At 38.9% G+C, this 19014-nt stretch overlaps 1 protein-coding gene across 2 annotated transcripts in view; it reads left to right on the forward strand.

The window, feature by feature from the left end:
• LOC130187259 (cadherin-22) overlaps positions 1-19014 on the forward strand; it is a 220257-nt gene that overhangs the window by 177729 nt on the left and 23514 nt on the right. For both annotated transcript variants that reach the window (XM_056404695.1, XM_056404701.1), the window contains exons 8-12: positions 165-332; positions 2732-2913; positions 4056-4312; positions 7266-7402; positions 16909-17030. In XM_056404695.1, coding sequence (XP_056260670.1) covers positions 165-332; positions 2732-2913; positions 4056-4312; positions 7266-7402; positions 16909-17030 — 866 coding nt within the window. The remainder of the gene's footprint in view (positions 1-164; positions 333-2731; positions 2914-4055; positions 4313-7265; positions 7403-16908; positions 17031-19014) is intronic.

Genomic DNA, 19014 nt, shown 5'->3' on the forward strand with positions numbered 1-19014 from the left:
GCAGAAGTCGATATTCAAACTGAGGGAAAATATAGTTAGTTATTGCATAAGTGCTAACCACTAACGTAACCTTTCTGTTGGCCTCACTTCTTCCCCACTCTCTTGCTCTCTTTCCCTCTCTCTGTGGCTATCCCTCAATCTCTCCTCCATCCCTCAATCATTAGGGATCATCATGACAGCAGTGGCGGATTTGGACCGTGAAACACAGGATCGTTATGAGCTGGTCGTCAAGGCAACAGACATGGCAGGACAAATGGGCGGTCTCTCCGGCTCCACCACGGTGACCATAGTGATCACAGATGTTAATGACAACCCACCGCGCTTCCCACAGAGTGAGTGTTTCCCACACATTCTCTTTCTTTACACAGAGAAAGAGATGGTGAGACACAAAAGGAGAGGGAGGAAAGAACAGAGAGAAAAGTGCAAAAGTGAGAATTGATAGAGAGACGAAAAATATCGACACTGTATAGTTTGCAACCTGCAGGCTGCTGACACCAGCAAGCAATGGCAGCGTCAGTGGCCATACTTAATGGCCTGCATGTAGTCCAAAAGAAATCACCGAACTTAAATTTATGGGCCAATCAAACCCGTAGCTAATAACAGCGTAGTCCATCAAATGTGGAGAATTGATACGTTCCACTGCACATTTGATCATTCTTTTTAAGCAAGGCTCAAGAAATGATTGAGTCAATATGGTTCATTGTTCCATCATTGTAATTTTATGGATTTATGATGGTGAGTTGGTTTGTGGGTTTTTTAGTGCAGACATGCTCGACAGATAGAGTTGAAACATGCTATAACTAAAAATACAGTCTGTCTCACCTCACCACAAAAACGCACTTAAGTCAGATGAATTATAGCCTTCTTTAAAGCAAACAGCTGAAGAGTCTTATTTTTTGACATACTACACTAACAAAACAGCATATAGCACAATAAATAGTGAGTTTACTTCAGGTTTCCCTCCTTTTTTAAAGTGAACATCTAATGTGATGTTCTTCTCAATTACAGACACATTATCCTGCTAAATGCTAGTCCTAACTAAATAATTATTAGATTTTTGAATAAAATAATGCTTTTCCTTCTTGCTTTCATTTCAACTATTTATTTTGTCCACTTTTTTGGAGTTAAACCCTAACACTATTACTTTTGTTACAGCTGGAGGAACAACATCTGACAGTCTGGTTGATTGTATTTGATATGTCTCCACACACCTTTTCTTATTTCTGTATAAATCCTTTTTTCATCTCAGTAAGTCATATTTACCCAGTCAGAGGGATAAACCCTGCAGGATTATAGTATCTCCACTGTGTGCTATGGGGAATAGATAGAGTTTGGAAGGCAGACTCATAAATAAGATGCAAAGGAAGACGACACACTGTATAAGTAAGGACTTTGATTTTTTTATTTTTATAATGTCCCCCTGGGGAACAATAAAGTTTATCTTTTTACTTTTATCTTTTTATTGTGTGCATAATGAACTCTGGCAGGCCTCATGCATTTCCTCCAGTCTTTTTCTGTCATTTTAAATGTAACTTCAAATTTAGGATTTACAATATCTGTCATCACAAGTAAATGTTATCCCATACTTGTTTATGCAAACTATTTGGCATTATTATATTAAATCTGGGGAAGGCAAAAATCTAGAAAAAAAAAAAAAAAAAGTCCTGTTATACATACACACAACACACGCAACACACACAACACAGCCAAAACCACAGCCATGAGCCTTTGGCCATTAAATCTACCTGCACAACCAGCCACTACCAGCCAACACATTTAGACATTATAGGACAATGAATTTATCACACTGTTGCCTGTCCGGGAGAAGATATTGACACATATCAATCTGAGGGGATGTGCACTCACATTGGATTTGTAGAACAGCCAATAGGAACTCTCTCTCTCTTAAAAGACCTGTCATTGGTCAGAGTCTTCCGCCGCAGGCCAGATTTTCTAAGACCACTTGAATTACAATATGTTGAAAGGTGATCATGGAATTTTTGCGCATTAATGCCAGAACATTTACTGCCTACCCCAGCTTTAATACATTGACAATCCATTAAAAATATATTAAAATTATTTCAACTTAATTTAATATTTTAAATAAATTGATCAAATTGACTTAACAACGATATATTATAATGCAAATTCAATGTGTCAGTTGGTAAAAGATACGGCTAGTGCCTACAGTAAGTATTATTATAGCACAAGATGACAAAACATTGTGACGTCCTCCTCAGATGTGGGAAATATAATAATGTGAGTATTTTTACACTGTTTTTATGTTACGATCACACTGACAGTAACTGCCTGAGGTCTACATGTTGCTGTTCTTTCATTATAATACCATCCAAACATCATTTTTCCATTTCCCATCTCTTCCTCTCTTTATTTCTTTATCTTTGTTACGATCTCATTCCCTTCCTAATCCCACTTTTCTGTTTCTTGTCCCTATCCATCTCTTATACCAATATCCTCACTTCCCATCCTCCTTTTTTCCACCTACCGCCATCCATCTATCTTTCCCCTTCCTTACTCCACTGGTGTTTTTCTCTCTTCGTCTCCCTGTAACCTTTGTCGCTCATCTTTCTTCTGTTGAGGTGCTTTCTACACCTCCACCTACACTGTTGTTTGTCATTTCATCCCTCTTGTTGCTTTACTAAACCTGACTCTCCGTGTTTTATCTGTCCATATATGTTTTCCACCTCCGGCCACCTCCTCCATATACCAGAGATGTATCAGTTTTCCGTGTCAGAGGGGGCGGCTATGGGGACACCAGTTGGACGTGTCATTGCAACGGATGCAGACATGGGAGAGAACACAGACATGAGCTATCTGATCAAAGAGGGAGGGGAGCTCTTCAAGGTCAATACCGATGTGGAGACACAGGAGGCTATTGTCTCCATCAAGAAGGTACACTTAATCTAGGGGAATTCTGTGCTGGTGTTATTGTTGTCCGTTAAACCAATGTTGATTTTTACCGTTAAAGAAGTGAAGTCAATAACCACTTTTCATAGCAAAACACAGTGTGTGGTGATTCAGTCTTTGTTTTCCACAGTAACGTGTTAAATGAACCAGCTAAGTGTTTTTTTTTTTTATATGTGTGCAATAAATATGTGAACACAATTTTGTAAGCACCCTTATAACGAAGATCAAGCAATGGCTGCTTTGTGCTGGAAAATGGTCACCAAAAATCTGAGTCCTTTGCCAGCCATTAGCCACATTTCCTTTAAGAATTTTTTGTGTATTTTTTATTTTTTGTACTTACTTTTTGCTACATCTATAAAGAGCATTTCAAGCCTTGTCGCACACACACTGATTGGGATTTTGTTAGAAAATCAACAAGTGACTGGGCCTTAGTTGATTAGTATAAGTTATACCGTCTGCTCCTTGCAGCTACTTTTAGATTTTCATCTTAGTAGGCTGAACAGCTCGTCTCAGACAGAGAAACCCAAGGTCCATAGAAGAGTGGGAGAAAGAGAGATGATTGGTCTTTGATGATTGATGATCGTTGGTTGCCCGCTGGGGTTTGACAGGTGCTGTCACTATTGTGTCTCTTCAACAGTTGAACTGTTTTCAGTTTTTTTTCCACCTTGCAATCTGTGACAAAAAAAGGTGGGAAAAAAAAACTAAATCCTAGCAGTCACATCTTTTCATTGAGAAACACAGATGTCAGAAGTGTTTCTCCTAAGTGACACGTCACTGTTGTAAATGGGGCCTAATGGCAAAATGACCCATGTGACATTCAGCCAGCAGCAATGTTTTGGTTCAATGCACTGCCAACAATGTGGCACTCTTAACCATTCTGCTGGTGCTACTGGCATCACAATAACGTGAAAGAAACCATCAGCTTGTGCGTACACGGAAACATGCACATCAATGCGCTGGCTCACTGCATGCACTGATGGCTGGAATCTATATTGCAGCAGTTAATACTCATTCATTAGTATTATTGTAATATAGCTTCTGGCCGTCAGTATCACTACTGGGCATGATGCCACTTTAAATGCTGGATGGCCTGAAACTGTTTATTTAGAATCTTTTTGGTCTTCCAGCCTCTGGACTTTGAGAGCAAGCGCACACACAACGTTGTGGTGGAGGCTATAAATAAGCACGTGGACCCTCGCTTCGTGGACCTGGGCTCCTTTCGGGACCAGACCATTGTCCGGGTCAGCGTGTCGGACATAGATGAGCCACCCATCTTTCAACCAGCAGAGGGCGCTGTCATGGAAGTGCAGGAGGATGCCAAAGTAGGAGCGCTGGTTGGCATCGTTACTGCTAGAGATCCAGATGTGAAGAATAAACCTGTCAGGTAAGGGAGCACCGAATAAAAAAAATGCTTCATACCTTAAAAATGGTAGAATGTATATGAGACTCAGGTCTCTGGTGGTTTTGATTATCCCAAACCCTGGTCGGTGTATATTCTCCATACTGATAACACTGGACCATATGTTAACACGATTATGATTCACATTGGTATTCAAACCACCACTACTTAAAATGTAATGGATTGAGTGGACTGGAGCTTTAAAGAAGAGAATTGTTTCTGACTCAACAGTACTGAGTTTGTATTTATGTTTGTGTGATGCGATTCGGAAATGATATTAAATAAAAACCTCTGGGCTGTGTTAAAAATGTGGCATAGATGAAAAATAGATGAAACTACAGAGGTGGGATTAAAACAGTACTTAGATACTGTAGGTACACAGCCGCTTTTTGCAACAGCCTGATAAAGTATATCAACCAAAACACTGGCAATAACACAGATAGCCTTACTGCCTAATATGAATAACAACATCACAAAGCAAAGTTTTGAATGACAATGAGTACCTCAGTTTTTTTATGTGGCTTGGACAGGACACTGTAGCACTGCAGCATGGGGAGCCAGCACACAAGCCTGCCATCATGCACTCACTGCATCTACTGTATATTACTTTAAAACTCTAGACAGATTTTTATCGGAACAAAATTTGCACTATGAAAAACGCAACTTTCAAAACTATATCTCACTAACTGCAAGTAAATACATAGGTAGCTGATAGGCTTGAGAGCAAAATCTTTTCTTTTAGCAATTCCTCTTGAAGATGGAGTGAAAGCCAGAGCAAACAGTGAACATTAAGACTTGTACAATAGATGAAGCCGTACAGCCTCTCTCTCTTTTTTTTTTTTTAAGATCACAGTGTGTGATAAAAACAGTATCATCTGGTAATCTTCTATACTAAGGTCTGTGCTTTATATGTCCTCAGAAGAGCAATTGCGGTGCAAGAAGGGAATATAGATAAGGGCTAAGACAGTCTCCCTGACAGAGTATACTCCGACACATGCAGGGGCCTGTGCAAATTACCTCTATTAAAAATGCATGAGCTCAGAGTTCCAGGTGTAATAAAGTACAACACAATGGCAGCGCTGTCGTTCACCAGTGTTTTGGCAGCCCGTGGCTGCAAGCGTGTATGTGTGTGTGTGTGTGTGTGTGTGAGATGCGTGAGCATATATGAATATGTTTGCATGCATGTGTTTGAGTAACTGAATGGGTGAGTGGGTGAAAGGGAGGGTGAGAGGTTGACCAGTAGCCACCCACAAGATAGCGAGCTCATGGCCTCTGACATTACACAACACACCCTCTTTAAACTCAACATAAGCATGCACCCAGAGTGATTAGCTTTTAGCGCTTTAGTGTAGATCTGATCACCAAAGATAACCTTTTTTTGAAAGGTTATCATCATATAACAACTAAAACAAACAACATATAACAACTAAAACAAACAAAGGCTGAAATATGATTCAACAAGGTGAATCAAACAAGTGAGAGATAGCTTACATGTAGCTGCACCTCAAAAGATGCTCTTGAATACAGAACAAGAGATTATAGCCACACAGTAAAAACTGCTTTGCTTACATGATGTCGATGTGGAAGAGTAGCCAAGTTTGTATTTTTGCCACAGATGGATAATGTTTGAAAGAAGGGGGTTTTTGATTTTGACCGTGGGAGACTTTGTGTTCATGAGCAAAAGATTGGTAAGAGACTAAAAACATGGTAATGATGCCCCCCACTCCCATTCCACAAAGGCTGTCATACTGGAAACTGAAGGTTCATTTTCATTTTTATTTTTTATTTAACATGCTCCACGATTAAGATGAAGACTGATGTTAATTTCTAAGAAAAAAAGAAACTATAAAACTAGAAATTGTGCAGCACAATTTGACCTTTGGTAAAGAAGAGACAAATCCAATTTTAATGGTTATACTGGAGACATCAGAGGTAGGTGTACAAATCCAGTCACTGCCCTAAATGGGATGCACATACACATACATGGAGGCAATATGTTTGTCTTAGTTTGATTTTCATGTGAACGGGCAAAATCTCATTTTACACAGGTTATCCTGAGGGCACTTTTATTTAAATCTAGTCACACAATGACTCATAAACATTTGAAGAAATGGTTAATAATCAGAATCTGTTTTATTTATTGACATTCAGTATCAAATGCATGCAAAAAAGAACAGACAAATGCACCACCCACACTATTATATAAAGAATGCATGATCAGAATCCTATTTTATCCACATGCTTTTCTCTATACCACATCAATTTAGCATTATGGTTCTCTTGACATTATATTTTATATCTACAACATGTGACCATCATTCTCATGAGACCTGAGAGAATGCTTGCTGGCATGTTTGTCAGAGAAGCTGAGAGAGCCGATAATGCCCGTGGTGCTTTTTTATGGTCTATGTGGGTATGAGTAAGCCAGCCAGCTGTGAGTGTGTGATGAGGGAGAGGAGCTAAGAACAAAGAAACCTTTCAGCAGATTTTTGTTGACTCACCATTCTTTTGAGAGCACCAAGTACCCCAAAGAAGGAAAGATGCATTTGTGGTTTTTCTAGAGTGCACAATGAAAATTTAATGTTTGTTTTCTTACTCTGAAAAGGCAGAAAAAGTCAGTATATAGCTGCCTTCAGTCAAGGGACACGGTGCTATTAGAGTCGCAGGACCTGTGACAAGTCTCCAGTAAATGCCTTGAAAATATAATTACTTAAACCGTGGTCCCCTCTGTATAAGCTGTTATTCTTTGCTGTAGCCTGAAGTTAACTCTCCACGTCCTTGTTAAGCTCATAAAAAAAAAAAAAAACTACAAATACCCTACATTACTTAAAAATTGAAATTCCTGTTTAACCACAGACTCTCTTGCCAACATCTCACTCACTGTCCCTCTTTCTCGACATCTGCGATACATCTTACTTTTCCACATCTGTTGTTACAGGTTCTCCATCGATCGGACCACAGACCAGGAGATGATCTTCCATATTGATCCAAATTCGGGAGCAATCACACTGGGCAAGATATTGGACCGAGAGACCGCAGGCTGGCACAATATCACTGTGAAGGCTGTAGAAGCAGGTACATTGTTGTCACACTACATCATCATACTGCTGGGAAGAATGTGATATTATTTATCATCTAGTGACTTTTTCACCCCGCTGAAATTTCTGAAAGTTACTGAAAACAATCTATACATTCAATTTCAACAAGCATGGGTAATTAACCCTGGTGTGTACAATCTGATTCAAAACACAATTGTTGTTTTGATTTTTTCACTTTACGCAAGGCTTGTGGTTCTTACCATGTCAAAGCAAAGCCTTGAAGAAACATGCTTTCATGAGAACACCAATATAGTAGCTAATAATTTTTTATAATTTTTACAATTACAGCCATCTACTGCTGTTTTTTATGTCACAGAAGAAAATTGCTGAGAAGGAAACCACTTGCAATTTACAGGCTCCGTTTTTAAAACAAGAAAGTTACAGTAAAATTGCTCTAATGATTGGCATGCTTTGTCTGCATCTGGTGCCTGCCAGTGATGGAGGCTCTACAAGTTGAATTAGCTGTCGAACATTTGCCGACTCCCACCAGGGGTGATAAGGGGTGACAGACAACCTCAAACTGCTGCGATCATTAGCTACTAAAGCTTTTGGCACATTTACGGTGACAGAGTGTTGTGGTTTTTAGCTTTGAGAAAGACAGAAAATAGAAAAGTAATGTACAGTGGTAGAAATGAATGTAGGATTTGATTTGAAGATACAGGAAGTGTCATGGGATGAAAGTTGTTTAATAACTCATAAAAATGCCAACATTAGTAACTCTAAGTAGGTTAAATGTACAATATTTTGTATTGTGATGAACTGAAATTGATGCCTCTTTGACTTGTGGATGGAAAAAAAAGATTTTTATGTATCTGTCATAACTGAAAATATTGCCCTTTTTTACTCAAAGGTAACAAGCATTACTGATATGAGCAGTTTTACAGAATCAGACTTTTGTTCAGCCTAGATTTGTTTGTGGTTCTCGCATCACACTGAACCGGTTTTCATTTGTTCTGCCAGCCCATCAAGAACATCATAGTCCTGAGCGATAGCCGTCAAGGCCCTGTCATTTTTCTGATATCAGGGAGAAAATATAGTCCTAATTTTGTCACTTTTCTTAGAGCTCACAAAACACTGAAAGTGAAGGAAAAGCTTACATTTTTGCATCTCATTGGTTCCTGTTGTCTTAGCAAAAAACAAGAAGAATGTAATAACTTGGAGAAACTGGGAAGTTATTATGATACCATTACAAGTAAGCTTGAAAAAGGAGGAGGCTCTGGTGGTCCCCACTTTTTCAATCTTATACAGATGAAGTGATTTTGTGATTGCAGTGAAAGCAGAGGAGATTGCATTCTGCATCTAACTGGTATCCACCATTGCGCACAAAAGGGAAGAAGAACACTATGCATTTAAACTAAGCTGATTTTTAGAATGTCTTCATATTTGTTCCTCTCTCATATAGCCCCCAGTCTGAGGGGCTATACTGTGTATTACTGTGATAATCAATACAGCCTAAACTGAATAGTAAGCAGTTACATCCAACACAAACATTAAGACAAAATTAGACTTTTTTTTTTCAAGCTGTAATTCCCAGGGCAATTTGGGCGCTTTTGTGCTCAGCCTCTTTGTGCTTGGCATTATGTCATAGGCACATTTTAATGTTAATTGAACATTTAAAGCGGTCCTACCCCTTCCAATATCAGTCATAAACACATGCCTGGACTTGATAGATAAAGCCTCTCACATTGCCTTCCAATGAAACATCCGCACAGACAGAGTCAGTGGTCAACACCATCAGAATCCACATCCAGAATGTTTCTTCTTTATCACCTGTTAGCTCACAGAGTCCAGAGAGCTGTAGACAAACAGACAGGAGGCAGATGAAGAAATAAAGGCCACAAGAGAGCTGGGAACGGATGTGGGGCGGGTGGGGGGGTTGGTTAGGGTGGGAGGCGTATACTTGTGAAGAGGCTAGCTGGAGTATTTTAAGACAGGACTTCATTTTCTCCATAATGATTTTGTTCCTCTTTTTTGTCGGGTGCCTGTGCTCATTAAGGCTGAAGAGCCACAAGGTCAACTTGTCTGAGGACATTGTTAAAACTAGAATTTGGTGGCACAGCCCTTAATTATTCCCCAAGTCCATTACTGACCTTTGAACTATTGTATTGCCACTGCATCAGTACTGGACAAATGACAAAAGCTTTCTGACAATGCTTCATGTCTGTGCCCCAGGATTAACCCCTCGCTACAAAACTGCTAGAAATACACTAAATGTCAATTACCGCACTTACATCTTTGGGCTAAGTAAAGAGCTTTTAGTTCAAGTGCAAGTATGCGCAAACTGCACTGTAATGATACCCCACCAATCAAACACGAATACACACACACACACACACACACACATGCACTTGACAATACTTCTTCAAAATTCAACCAATTAGGAGTAGCAACTGCTAGCATCTCTTCCTGCAGACATTGTCACTGCAAAAGAGGACACAACCTCTCATCTGTATAGTACTTGTCTCCCTTGCAGAGAACACAGAACCTCCTGAGTACAGGAGTAGCATTTAACTGCGCTGTCACTAGCCGGGGTACTCGTACTTCCTGACAGTCTTCTCCGTAGAAACATATCAGGGTAAGTTAGAGTGACATATAATTTTCAAGAACTGATAGCGAGTATGATATCACCTCGCAAAACTGCTTTTTTACCCAGACAGGTAGGTGGAAAAAAAGGAGCATCACCCTAAGGGCACAAAGATACCGAAGTAGCTGGAAAGTCTTTATCTCTTGCACTGTTGCAGGCAAGAGACATTTTCTACAGCCTAACTTTTCTTACTTGCTGTCTGGCAAACAAATGCACACTAAAGAGCAAAGCAAAAAGAAAAAGTCCCATTTGCAGAGTACAATATGTGTTTCACTTTAAACTGGGAGTCAAAATGAGGAAGCCTTATCTGTTATTTTTACAAATTATGCACCACAGAGGGTTTGAAGTACTCCGATTAAAAGAACGCAGTAGATGCTGTTATAATGCAAAGCACATCCAGTGTGTCAACAAGGGTGGGGAAACATAACATTGTTTAATCATGTACCAGAGGTTATGACCTGGCTGATGGGTTCTGCTTTTCTGTCCCATTATATCATCACTCACATATCCGTTTTGTCTGTGTAGTTGTGGAGGGAGGGGGAGATCCCGAATACGCACACGGTTGTTCGATGTGTTTTTGTTTTCTTACACTTGGTAGGCTGACATAATTAATTTGTCAAACAGCGGGCACGCAGACTATATGGAGTGCTTGTAGGGAACTTAAGGCGTTCAAAGCCACACAGAGTTGCTCTGTTTCATTGTAACAGTCTCAAATTTTTGTAAATACGAATGGTTCCATAGACATGCCATTGTCATCAAGGCTATCTAAGTTTTGTTTATTGTGTATCGATGTGTTTTACAGAGCAGTCGTGTTCTCTGGGATGAATATAAAGTGAACCTTTTGTTTGCCTCCTCATTGATGATTCAAATCCCATTCAGTGAATTTTAATGAAACACAACAGCAGCATGTTTATAATCACACTATTGCTCTGATTACTCTTATCATTTATTTGACTTATTTGTGAAACTAGAGGGAATTATGTATCTCTCCAGTGTATGACAGTATAAAACTGTCAGTGGCTGGTCAAGAGGATTGCTATTAGCTAAGGGGGGCAGTTAATAGGAATGAATGAACTTCACCAGTCAAACTGTGTCTTCATTTGACGTTGTTAGTCCTGTGGTACTAGATGGAAATAGTTGGCATCTAGCTAACATGTCAAAATCAGAACAAATATTTAGCTGGTTTCATTAACACTGGACAGATTTCTCATTTAACTTCTATCCATAAACAACAGAGAACTGATGAAAGAAGTGGTGGCAAAGAATGAGCAGATTTTCTTAGGAGCTAATGTTAATATCAGCCTTTGCAGAGAAAGTACCTCCACCTGCATCCAGACAAGTAGGCCTTCATTTAGCAAAGAAGTGGAGTCAGCGGGAAATAAAAGCATCATATGATTCCTCAAGAGAAAGTGAAGAATTTTCAAAATTCAGATTGCACCTTATTGCCAAGACCAAACAAACACTGATTGAATGATGAAGGCAGTCACCAGCAGAGGTCTGTTGGCAGAAACACCATGACGTTAGGATCACCGCCAGTTTATTTCTCAGTTTTCAAACAAAGCATGTTGAATATTTTCTTTCTGAAAAGGACAACTCTTGACAGAATAACCCACTTCTACAGGAGTGATATTGACAAAGACAGTCACATATTACATCACAATATGTGTCTAGGCATCAGTGAACAAAACAGCGCCTCACTAACGACTCATATCAAGACCGTGTGGATATCTCAGAAAGACAGCAAAGAGATTAAGAGAGCTAATAGTTCCACTAACTCTCTCTTAAATTCATTCAAGAGGTAATTGTTTTAGGATTATAGCGACTCTAGTTATAGCATTGACACACAACTTAATCATGTCAGATTGTAGATTGTCAAATTTTCCCTGGCAATATACATCTGGATAAGGGAGTAGAAGAATTCATCAAGAAACATTTTTCTTAGAAAGAACTGATGTCAATGCTGGTAAAGTTCTTTTTTATACTAGATGCTTTTATGATATTTATAAAAGGAGCAAGTAGTGTGTCTCGTATTTTTGTAAAAGTGAGCATGTCTGGGTCGCTCTAATTTGTTTCTTGGTTTACAAGTCGTGTACGATGAATCGTGGGTAACATGGGTTGAACTGAAACCAAATTGTTTGTTTTTAGATGGAAAGTCTAATTGCGATTTTGTGTATTGGTTTGGTGTTAAAGCTTTAGCAAGATTGTTGTTTACATAAATTTTGTGATAGAAAGTTTTTTCTTTTGTTTGTATTTTTTTGTGATGGGAATGAATGAAAAGCAGCTGGCACAGGCCCAGAGAAAACCTATGCATTTAGAAGCATGTTTTGATTATCCTTGGTATATCAGATATACAATATGTGTATTCCCAGTTTGCTAAACCTGTTTAATCTTGATAGTGGTAAAAATTGTTTTCCTCATTCGTTGGCTGAATATTGTATGGGGAAAGTGGCTCTCAGTGTATGTTGAAGTCTTTTTTTCTCACTGTTAACTTGTTTGAGGGCAGCCACGGATAAATCCATAAATCAGCACTTGAAGCTGTGAGTTTTTGTGAACATTTTTGACTTTGAAGGGAAGGGTAATTGTTAGAAAAAAAAAAAAGTAATTCTTGAATTGTGAAATGTTAATTTTTCATTAAGCATGTACGACATAATTTGCTCATTTTACAGAATGTTTTAAATAATTCAGTATGTTCAGAACACCTTCAAATATTTTGTACTGTTAGCATGGGAGGGCATTTACAGCTGTTAGTTCCAAATTTAATTGTAATGAATAGATTTTGGTCAGACACTGTGAGTCTATGCAATTGAAGACAAATGGCCGTAATACTTTGCAGCCTCTGTGCCTTCACGGTTGGGCCTCTGGCTTAGTAAAGAGACCAGAAGCAGACACTACAGAGTACATCTGTATTCTCATTTTCCCCCTTCCTGCCAAAAGTGACATTTTAAACCGAACTGTTTCCTCCAGCAAAGAAGATGAACCATTTGGTCACGAGCAGCATGACACTCCTGACACACACCCACGCACACGCATGCAGGCCCGAGCATGTGCGCAACGACATGCATACACACTCTCACATCCTCTCTCTGTCTCCCCTGAAGTTATGTCAGTATAATTCAGTGCCTGAGAGATCTACCATAGTTATTCTGAAAGATTCGCAACAGCTGGTGTGTGCCGCACAGATGCAGAGCATGCCAATAATCTGTTGAAATCCTTTTATTCTCCTTCTCTATCTGAAGACAGATTTAGAACAGCACCACTTAGTCCAGATGAATGAACCTGTCTCACTGAATAACTCTTTTTTTCCCCATGGAGAGAGTTTGGGTGGGTAGGGGTGGGGCATACTCACATTGTTTCATCTGTTTTCAATTCTGGGAATTGAAATGTAAAATGAGTAACATCTGATGATTGCTGGTTTTCATTCTGGCACAGCGGGGACAGCAGCATAATGTGAAGACGAAATTAGAAGAAGAGGAAGAAGAGAGGAGATATCTAGCACTGGCGGAGCTCACTGTGCATTTATGTTCTTGCTGCTCCGGCAAAAAGCAGTCAATTAAAACCCAGCATTGATGTGAGGATTATGCTATTAGTTGAGACCAGCATTCTTATTAGCTGCTGTGCCACTGTTGGGCAGAACTGCATGGTGAGCGAGGGAGAGAGAGCTTGAGAATTCGCTCACTATAGTCTGCTGATTATCATTTTGAATTTTGCCTGTCATTTTCGTCTATTGACACTGTGGCCCACCTGTATGTCAGCTGTCAACATTTCTGTCACCTGTCACTCTCATAAACGGAACAAAATCATAGAAGATTGATCAATTTAAGCACATACGTCAGCTCCTTAAGTCCTAATATCTTTGTTATGGGACAGTAAATTTAAAAATTGCTTTTAGGACAAATTAGACGAAAAGTCATTAATGAGACCCCAAATTATTGTGAGTACGATTATAGAAAAAAGCCTGAGAGTCTCTCCAAGGACCATTAGAAGACCAAGGTAGAGTAGGGAAATGACCAAGTTGTAGATTTTTTCAATAAGCAGCTTTTTGCAATTGTATTTAGGAAGAATTAAAAAGTCAATAGTTGTGTATTTTAACTATGACGGTGCTCTTTCCTTAACCTTAACCATACCCATGATATTTTCCTAAACTTGACCAAGTAGTTGTTGTGCTGTAGTTGCCCAAATGTATTCATACCAATGTGATGGAATAGCAGATCAAAATATGATTTTTGCATGAATTTGTTTAGCTCTCAAAGTTAATATTGCCTTGAACCTCTTGCAGTTAGATTTAACTCCACCATTTCTCCGCTGGCAGTAGTAAGTCATTGCTACTTATAAGTAACTGTTCATTAAAATTTCAAACCCCAGCCTGGATCATTCCACAGTATTAATTTGGTTTTTACATATACATGCGTCAGTAATTCCACAGTGTGAAGGTACTCATTCTTAAGAGTGAGGTCACTTAATTGCACTTAACTATCTGCTATATTTACATAATTACAACAATTTAAATTCATTCGGTGGTGTTCTTTTCACTGAACGGATTTATGTGTTTTCCATCACTGGGTAATTGTCAGTGGCTGCGTGTTATTACATTTTCTGTAGGGTGCCACTCAGATTCGTGAACTGGGTGGTGACAGCTGTGTATACTCATTTATTCATAAGCTGTGTACTCTAATTAACCAGGATATCCAGACCAACACTTCAAGCAACTAGATCACTCATTTAACACTGAGATAATGTTCTCTCTCTCTCTCTTTCTATTTCCCTCCCTAACTCTATAACACACACACACACACACACACACACACACACACACACACACACACACACACACACACACACACACACACACACACACACACACACACGCGCGCGCGCGTGCACACACACTTGGGGCCTTAGGCTCCCTTCTGTACAGTACATAGTGTTTTATGAGTAAAATGGATGGGAATTAAGATTCAAGGAGAAGTCGAGCTAATTTGAAGTGGGTTTTGATTGTACTAATTATATAATCTTCTCCCACGTTTACATTTGGGCCCATTAAGAAAAAACGTCTTGAGAGTGCATTGTAGTGTTATTCCTCGTGTTGTATGTAGAGGAAAAAGGCATGAGGAATAAAATTACAGGCCTACATTTGCAATTTTGTCAAAAGCATTTATTTGTCATTATCATCGCGCTGAGGTGCGCTTCTTGCACTCAGCCTATTAAACAGCTGTATACTGTCATGTCATTATCAGATTGTGGGTACCTAGAGACAAAAATGGAATCTTTGCTACCATTTTCACGTCCCTCACTGGTGCCAAAAAGTGTCATTCAGGTAATGGGTGCAATTTGAGCAGGCATTAGATTAAAACCCTTCAGTACTTAGCAACAGTGTCAAACCAACTGCCTGTTTCCTCGTGAAGAACTGCATTAATATGAGTCGTCCTCTGTGTCTGTGCCTTGAAAAAGTGAATGGCTGGATCCAACAAAACTTCGTTCAGCTGAATGAAGAAAAGACCAAAATTGTTCTATTTGGGAGAAATGAAGGAAGGTTGCAACTTAGTGCCTACCTGGAGTCTCTGGCATTAAAGACTTCAATCCATGTTAAAAATCCTGGTGTAATCATGGATGGGGATCTTAGTTTCAGCGACCACATCAAAGGTATAACTAAATCTGCATTTTGGCATCTCAAAAACATAGAGAGGGTCAGAGACTTTGTGTCTAAACAAGACTGAGAGAATTTCATACCTTTATATCCTCCAGAGTTGACTATTGCAATGCTCTCCTCATTGGTTTACCAAATAAGACCGTTAGACAGCTAAAGCTTATTCAGAATGCTGCTTCTGGGGTTTTACTAATTGTCTACAAGTCACTTAATAGTCTCAACCCTAAATTTATTTCTCTAAGATCTGCAATAGCTGGTCAACTAGTGTTGCACAGAGTTAAAACTAAACAGGGTGAAATGGTTTTCCGCCACTATGCTGCCCACTGAACCAGCACCAAATGGCCATAACTTGCTTTAAAGAAGAAGCTAAAAACTGCTCTATCTTCCAGTGCCTTCATTTAATCATTTACTCTCACATTCTTGTTAGATATTACCTGTTTTATAATCTGTGTTTTTATATTGTTGGTTTCTTACTATGCTTTTTACTTCAATTTTTTATGCTTCTTTTATTTCTGCTAAGCACATTGGATGACCTCTGTGATAATGTGCTATACAAATGCCTCATCTCATTCATACTGAAGGCAGACAAGAATATCTTGAACAGTCTTGCCCATGGAGTATTACACCTGCATGTATACCTGCCTCTTATGGCAAAATCAGCAGGTCAGCAGTATGTAAAAGCAGCTGCAGACCTCTTTCAACTTCCACACTGGATCTGTTCAGTCAAAGGACTGCTGGGTGGTCAGTTGCATTTTGGCTCAGCACACAGCCTAATACACAATCCCTGTAGTAGGTCGGAAGAAAATGGGCTTGAAATATAAAAATACGATTTGGTTTGCAGTTGCGTGAGTAAAGTGCAAATGAAACACGGGCCATTTGAGGCCTGTGTGGACAGCCGTACTGATTAAAGCGAAAGCATAGCTGTACTGTTGGATGTGCCTTAGGTGTACGACTGGAAAACTGAAAAGCCCTCAGTGTACAGTTTGTTACCATAGAAACACTCCAATCAGGATCAGAACCTTCATTCATTTGCCATGAATTTATGTGTGGTGGTCTTACCCTCACTATATCCAACCACTATACTCTAGATAAACTATACTGTTTTGTTTCAGTCTTCCCAGTCAGGCGCTTCATAATTTGTTGCCAGCCAGAACATTATTATATAAGATGCATACTGTACATCTGTCACAGTTCTTTACACTGCATTGAATTGGACATATGTTGTTGATATGTATTTTCCTTGTCTCTCCTGTAGATAACCATACCATGGCGTCCCACTCGGCTGTGAGTATTCGGATTCTGGATGTAAATGACAACCCTCCTGAACTGGCCACACCGTACGAAGCCTCCATATGTGAAGATGCCAAACCAGGCCAGGTAAGCTTTTCTTAATTCAAAATCAGATGATGTCATATGTATGTCCTCCCCCAATTTAATGCGTCACAATTAGGTGGTCAAAACTAATATATGATTGCTGTTTGCTGAACAGCAAGTTAAAGATGAATGTTAGTACCTAGGCAGAAGTTAAGGCATTTTGAACACAACAGTGTTGTATCAAAGCATCACCATATTTCATTCACCATAAAAAAAATATATATATTTGTCACAATGCTACAAAGAACATATTACTTGTGGGTAAATCTGTCTGAAAGGCCAGTACAAAAACAGCGTGCAGCCTAGACAGTATTGAACGCAGCACATTTATTCAGGTAGAAAACTCAAAGGTAATTACTGATGAAGTGAACTCAGTCGTAGATTGTTTATTCAAACAGTGATTTTGTCTTGCAATATACACATTGATAACAGAATTACTGTAAGAAGTAGATACACTCAACACACAAACACACCAAATTCACACACTTACAAACAAGTGTACAACATGCATAGCTAATTTCATATCAATTCACACATTACATGAAGTATTCTCAAAGTAAGAATATACAGAAAGAAATGTAAATAATGTTGATATTCTTAATTTTTATTTTTGTCTAAACAAAAATGTTCACAATTTTTCAAGTCTATAAAAATGTATGTACATCGAAACAGTTCTTGCTATTTATAATCATTCCCCCTGTTCATACTGGGCAGTGAAAGATCCCTTCCTAATGCACCACCAGTGCATTGGTGATGGGGGACAACATCCACAGTCCTCATTCTGTTTATCTAGAGTGTAGTATTCACATCAAGTGGGTATTTTCCAAAGGTGTCATTTGTTCAGTATGAAATGTGAACCTATCCTTTAAAGCAGGTGAATCTTTAGTGAGTCGCTAAAAGAGGAAAACAAGAAGCAAAGACAAAGTTCTCAATTCTGACTTCTGCCTTCACTCAAATGTTTTTAGGCAGAAGATCAACATTAATAAAGGCGTCTGATACTGAGACCAGTATCATTCTTGTTTGTTTCAGGTCTGTGCTTAAACCTTCTGCTTCATACAGAGTCTGTATGGATGGACATGGAAAGTGTAGTGTCTTCCTTCCACCTGCATTGTTCTTGATTTAGACATTAACATCAAGTTCACCGGGTGATACATACAGCATTAAGGATCCTGAAAGACAGCTATTCTAAATATATTGCAAGAGACTCACCTACAATATTAAATAGGCTAAGAAAAGAAGTGAAAGATACATAACATCCCATCGTGTAACAAAGGAAACAATGAAATTGAGTCTTAGCTTTTTAAACACAGTCAACATGTATCATCATTTTAAAGGAAAAGTTATAAAATGGCAAAGTGGCAGAAGTTTTAAGATTAAACTGTGAGCAATATGAGAAGAATATACCTCACTGTCACTATCGCAAGTTAATGTTGTAACACTTTGTGCCAATCCATCAGTACCATCATACAAAAGAGGAAATCACCATCTCTCTATCCTGAGAATGGAGGTCCATTCTTGATCTTGGAAACATGTGATAATAGAAATTTCTAAAGTCAAGGTTCACTTAACAGCTTTATCTGGAACTTTGAATACCATCTGCTTTCTCAGGTGCTAGCATGTAGGTCATACAATAAGAACAGATGGTCATATATCCATCAAGGATCCAGAAAGTGGTTATAATCAACCTCCACATGAAGTTTAGAAAATTTTATCACAGATATTTCTGGATTGATTTTCTGTGCCACTCATACTCACCAGCCTATTTCCTGTCCTCCTAGAACTGCCTCATTATTTCAATAATTTTGGTTTGGATAAATTTCGGTTGCACACCATGATCTAACGATCCTGACACTTTATACCAAAGCCAATTAATAACTCCACTTTTGGGCAAAGGCACAATTTGCCAGAGTGTTAGTGCCAGAAGGAAACTATTTTCCAAATAATATATTTTCTCTCTTTTTCTCAGTGTTTTTCACTCTGGATGCAG

This window comes from Seriola aureovittata, chromosome 2 (genome assembly GCF_021018895.1).
Source record: "Seriola aureovittata isolate HTS-2021-v1 ecotype China chromosome 2, ASM2101889v1, whole genome shotgun sequence".
NCBI classification, from domain to species: domain Eukaryota; kingdom Metazoa; phylum Chordata; class Actinopteri; order Carangiformes; family Carangidae; genus Seriola; species Seriola aureovittata.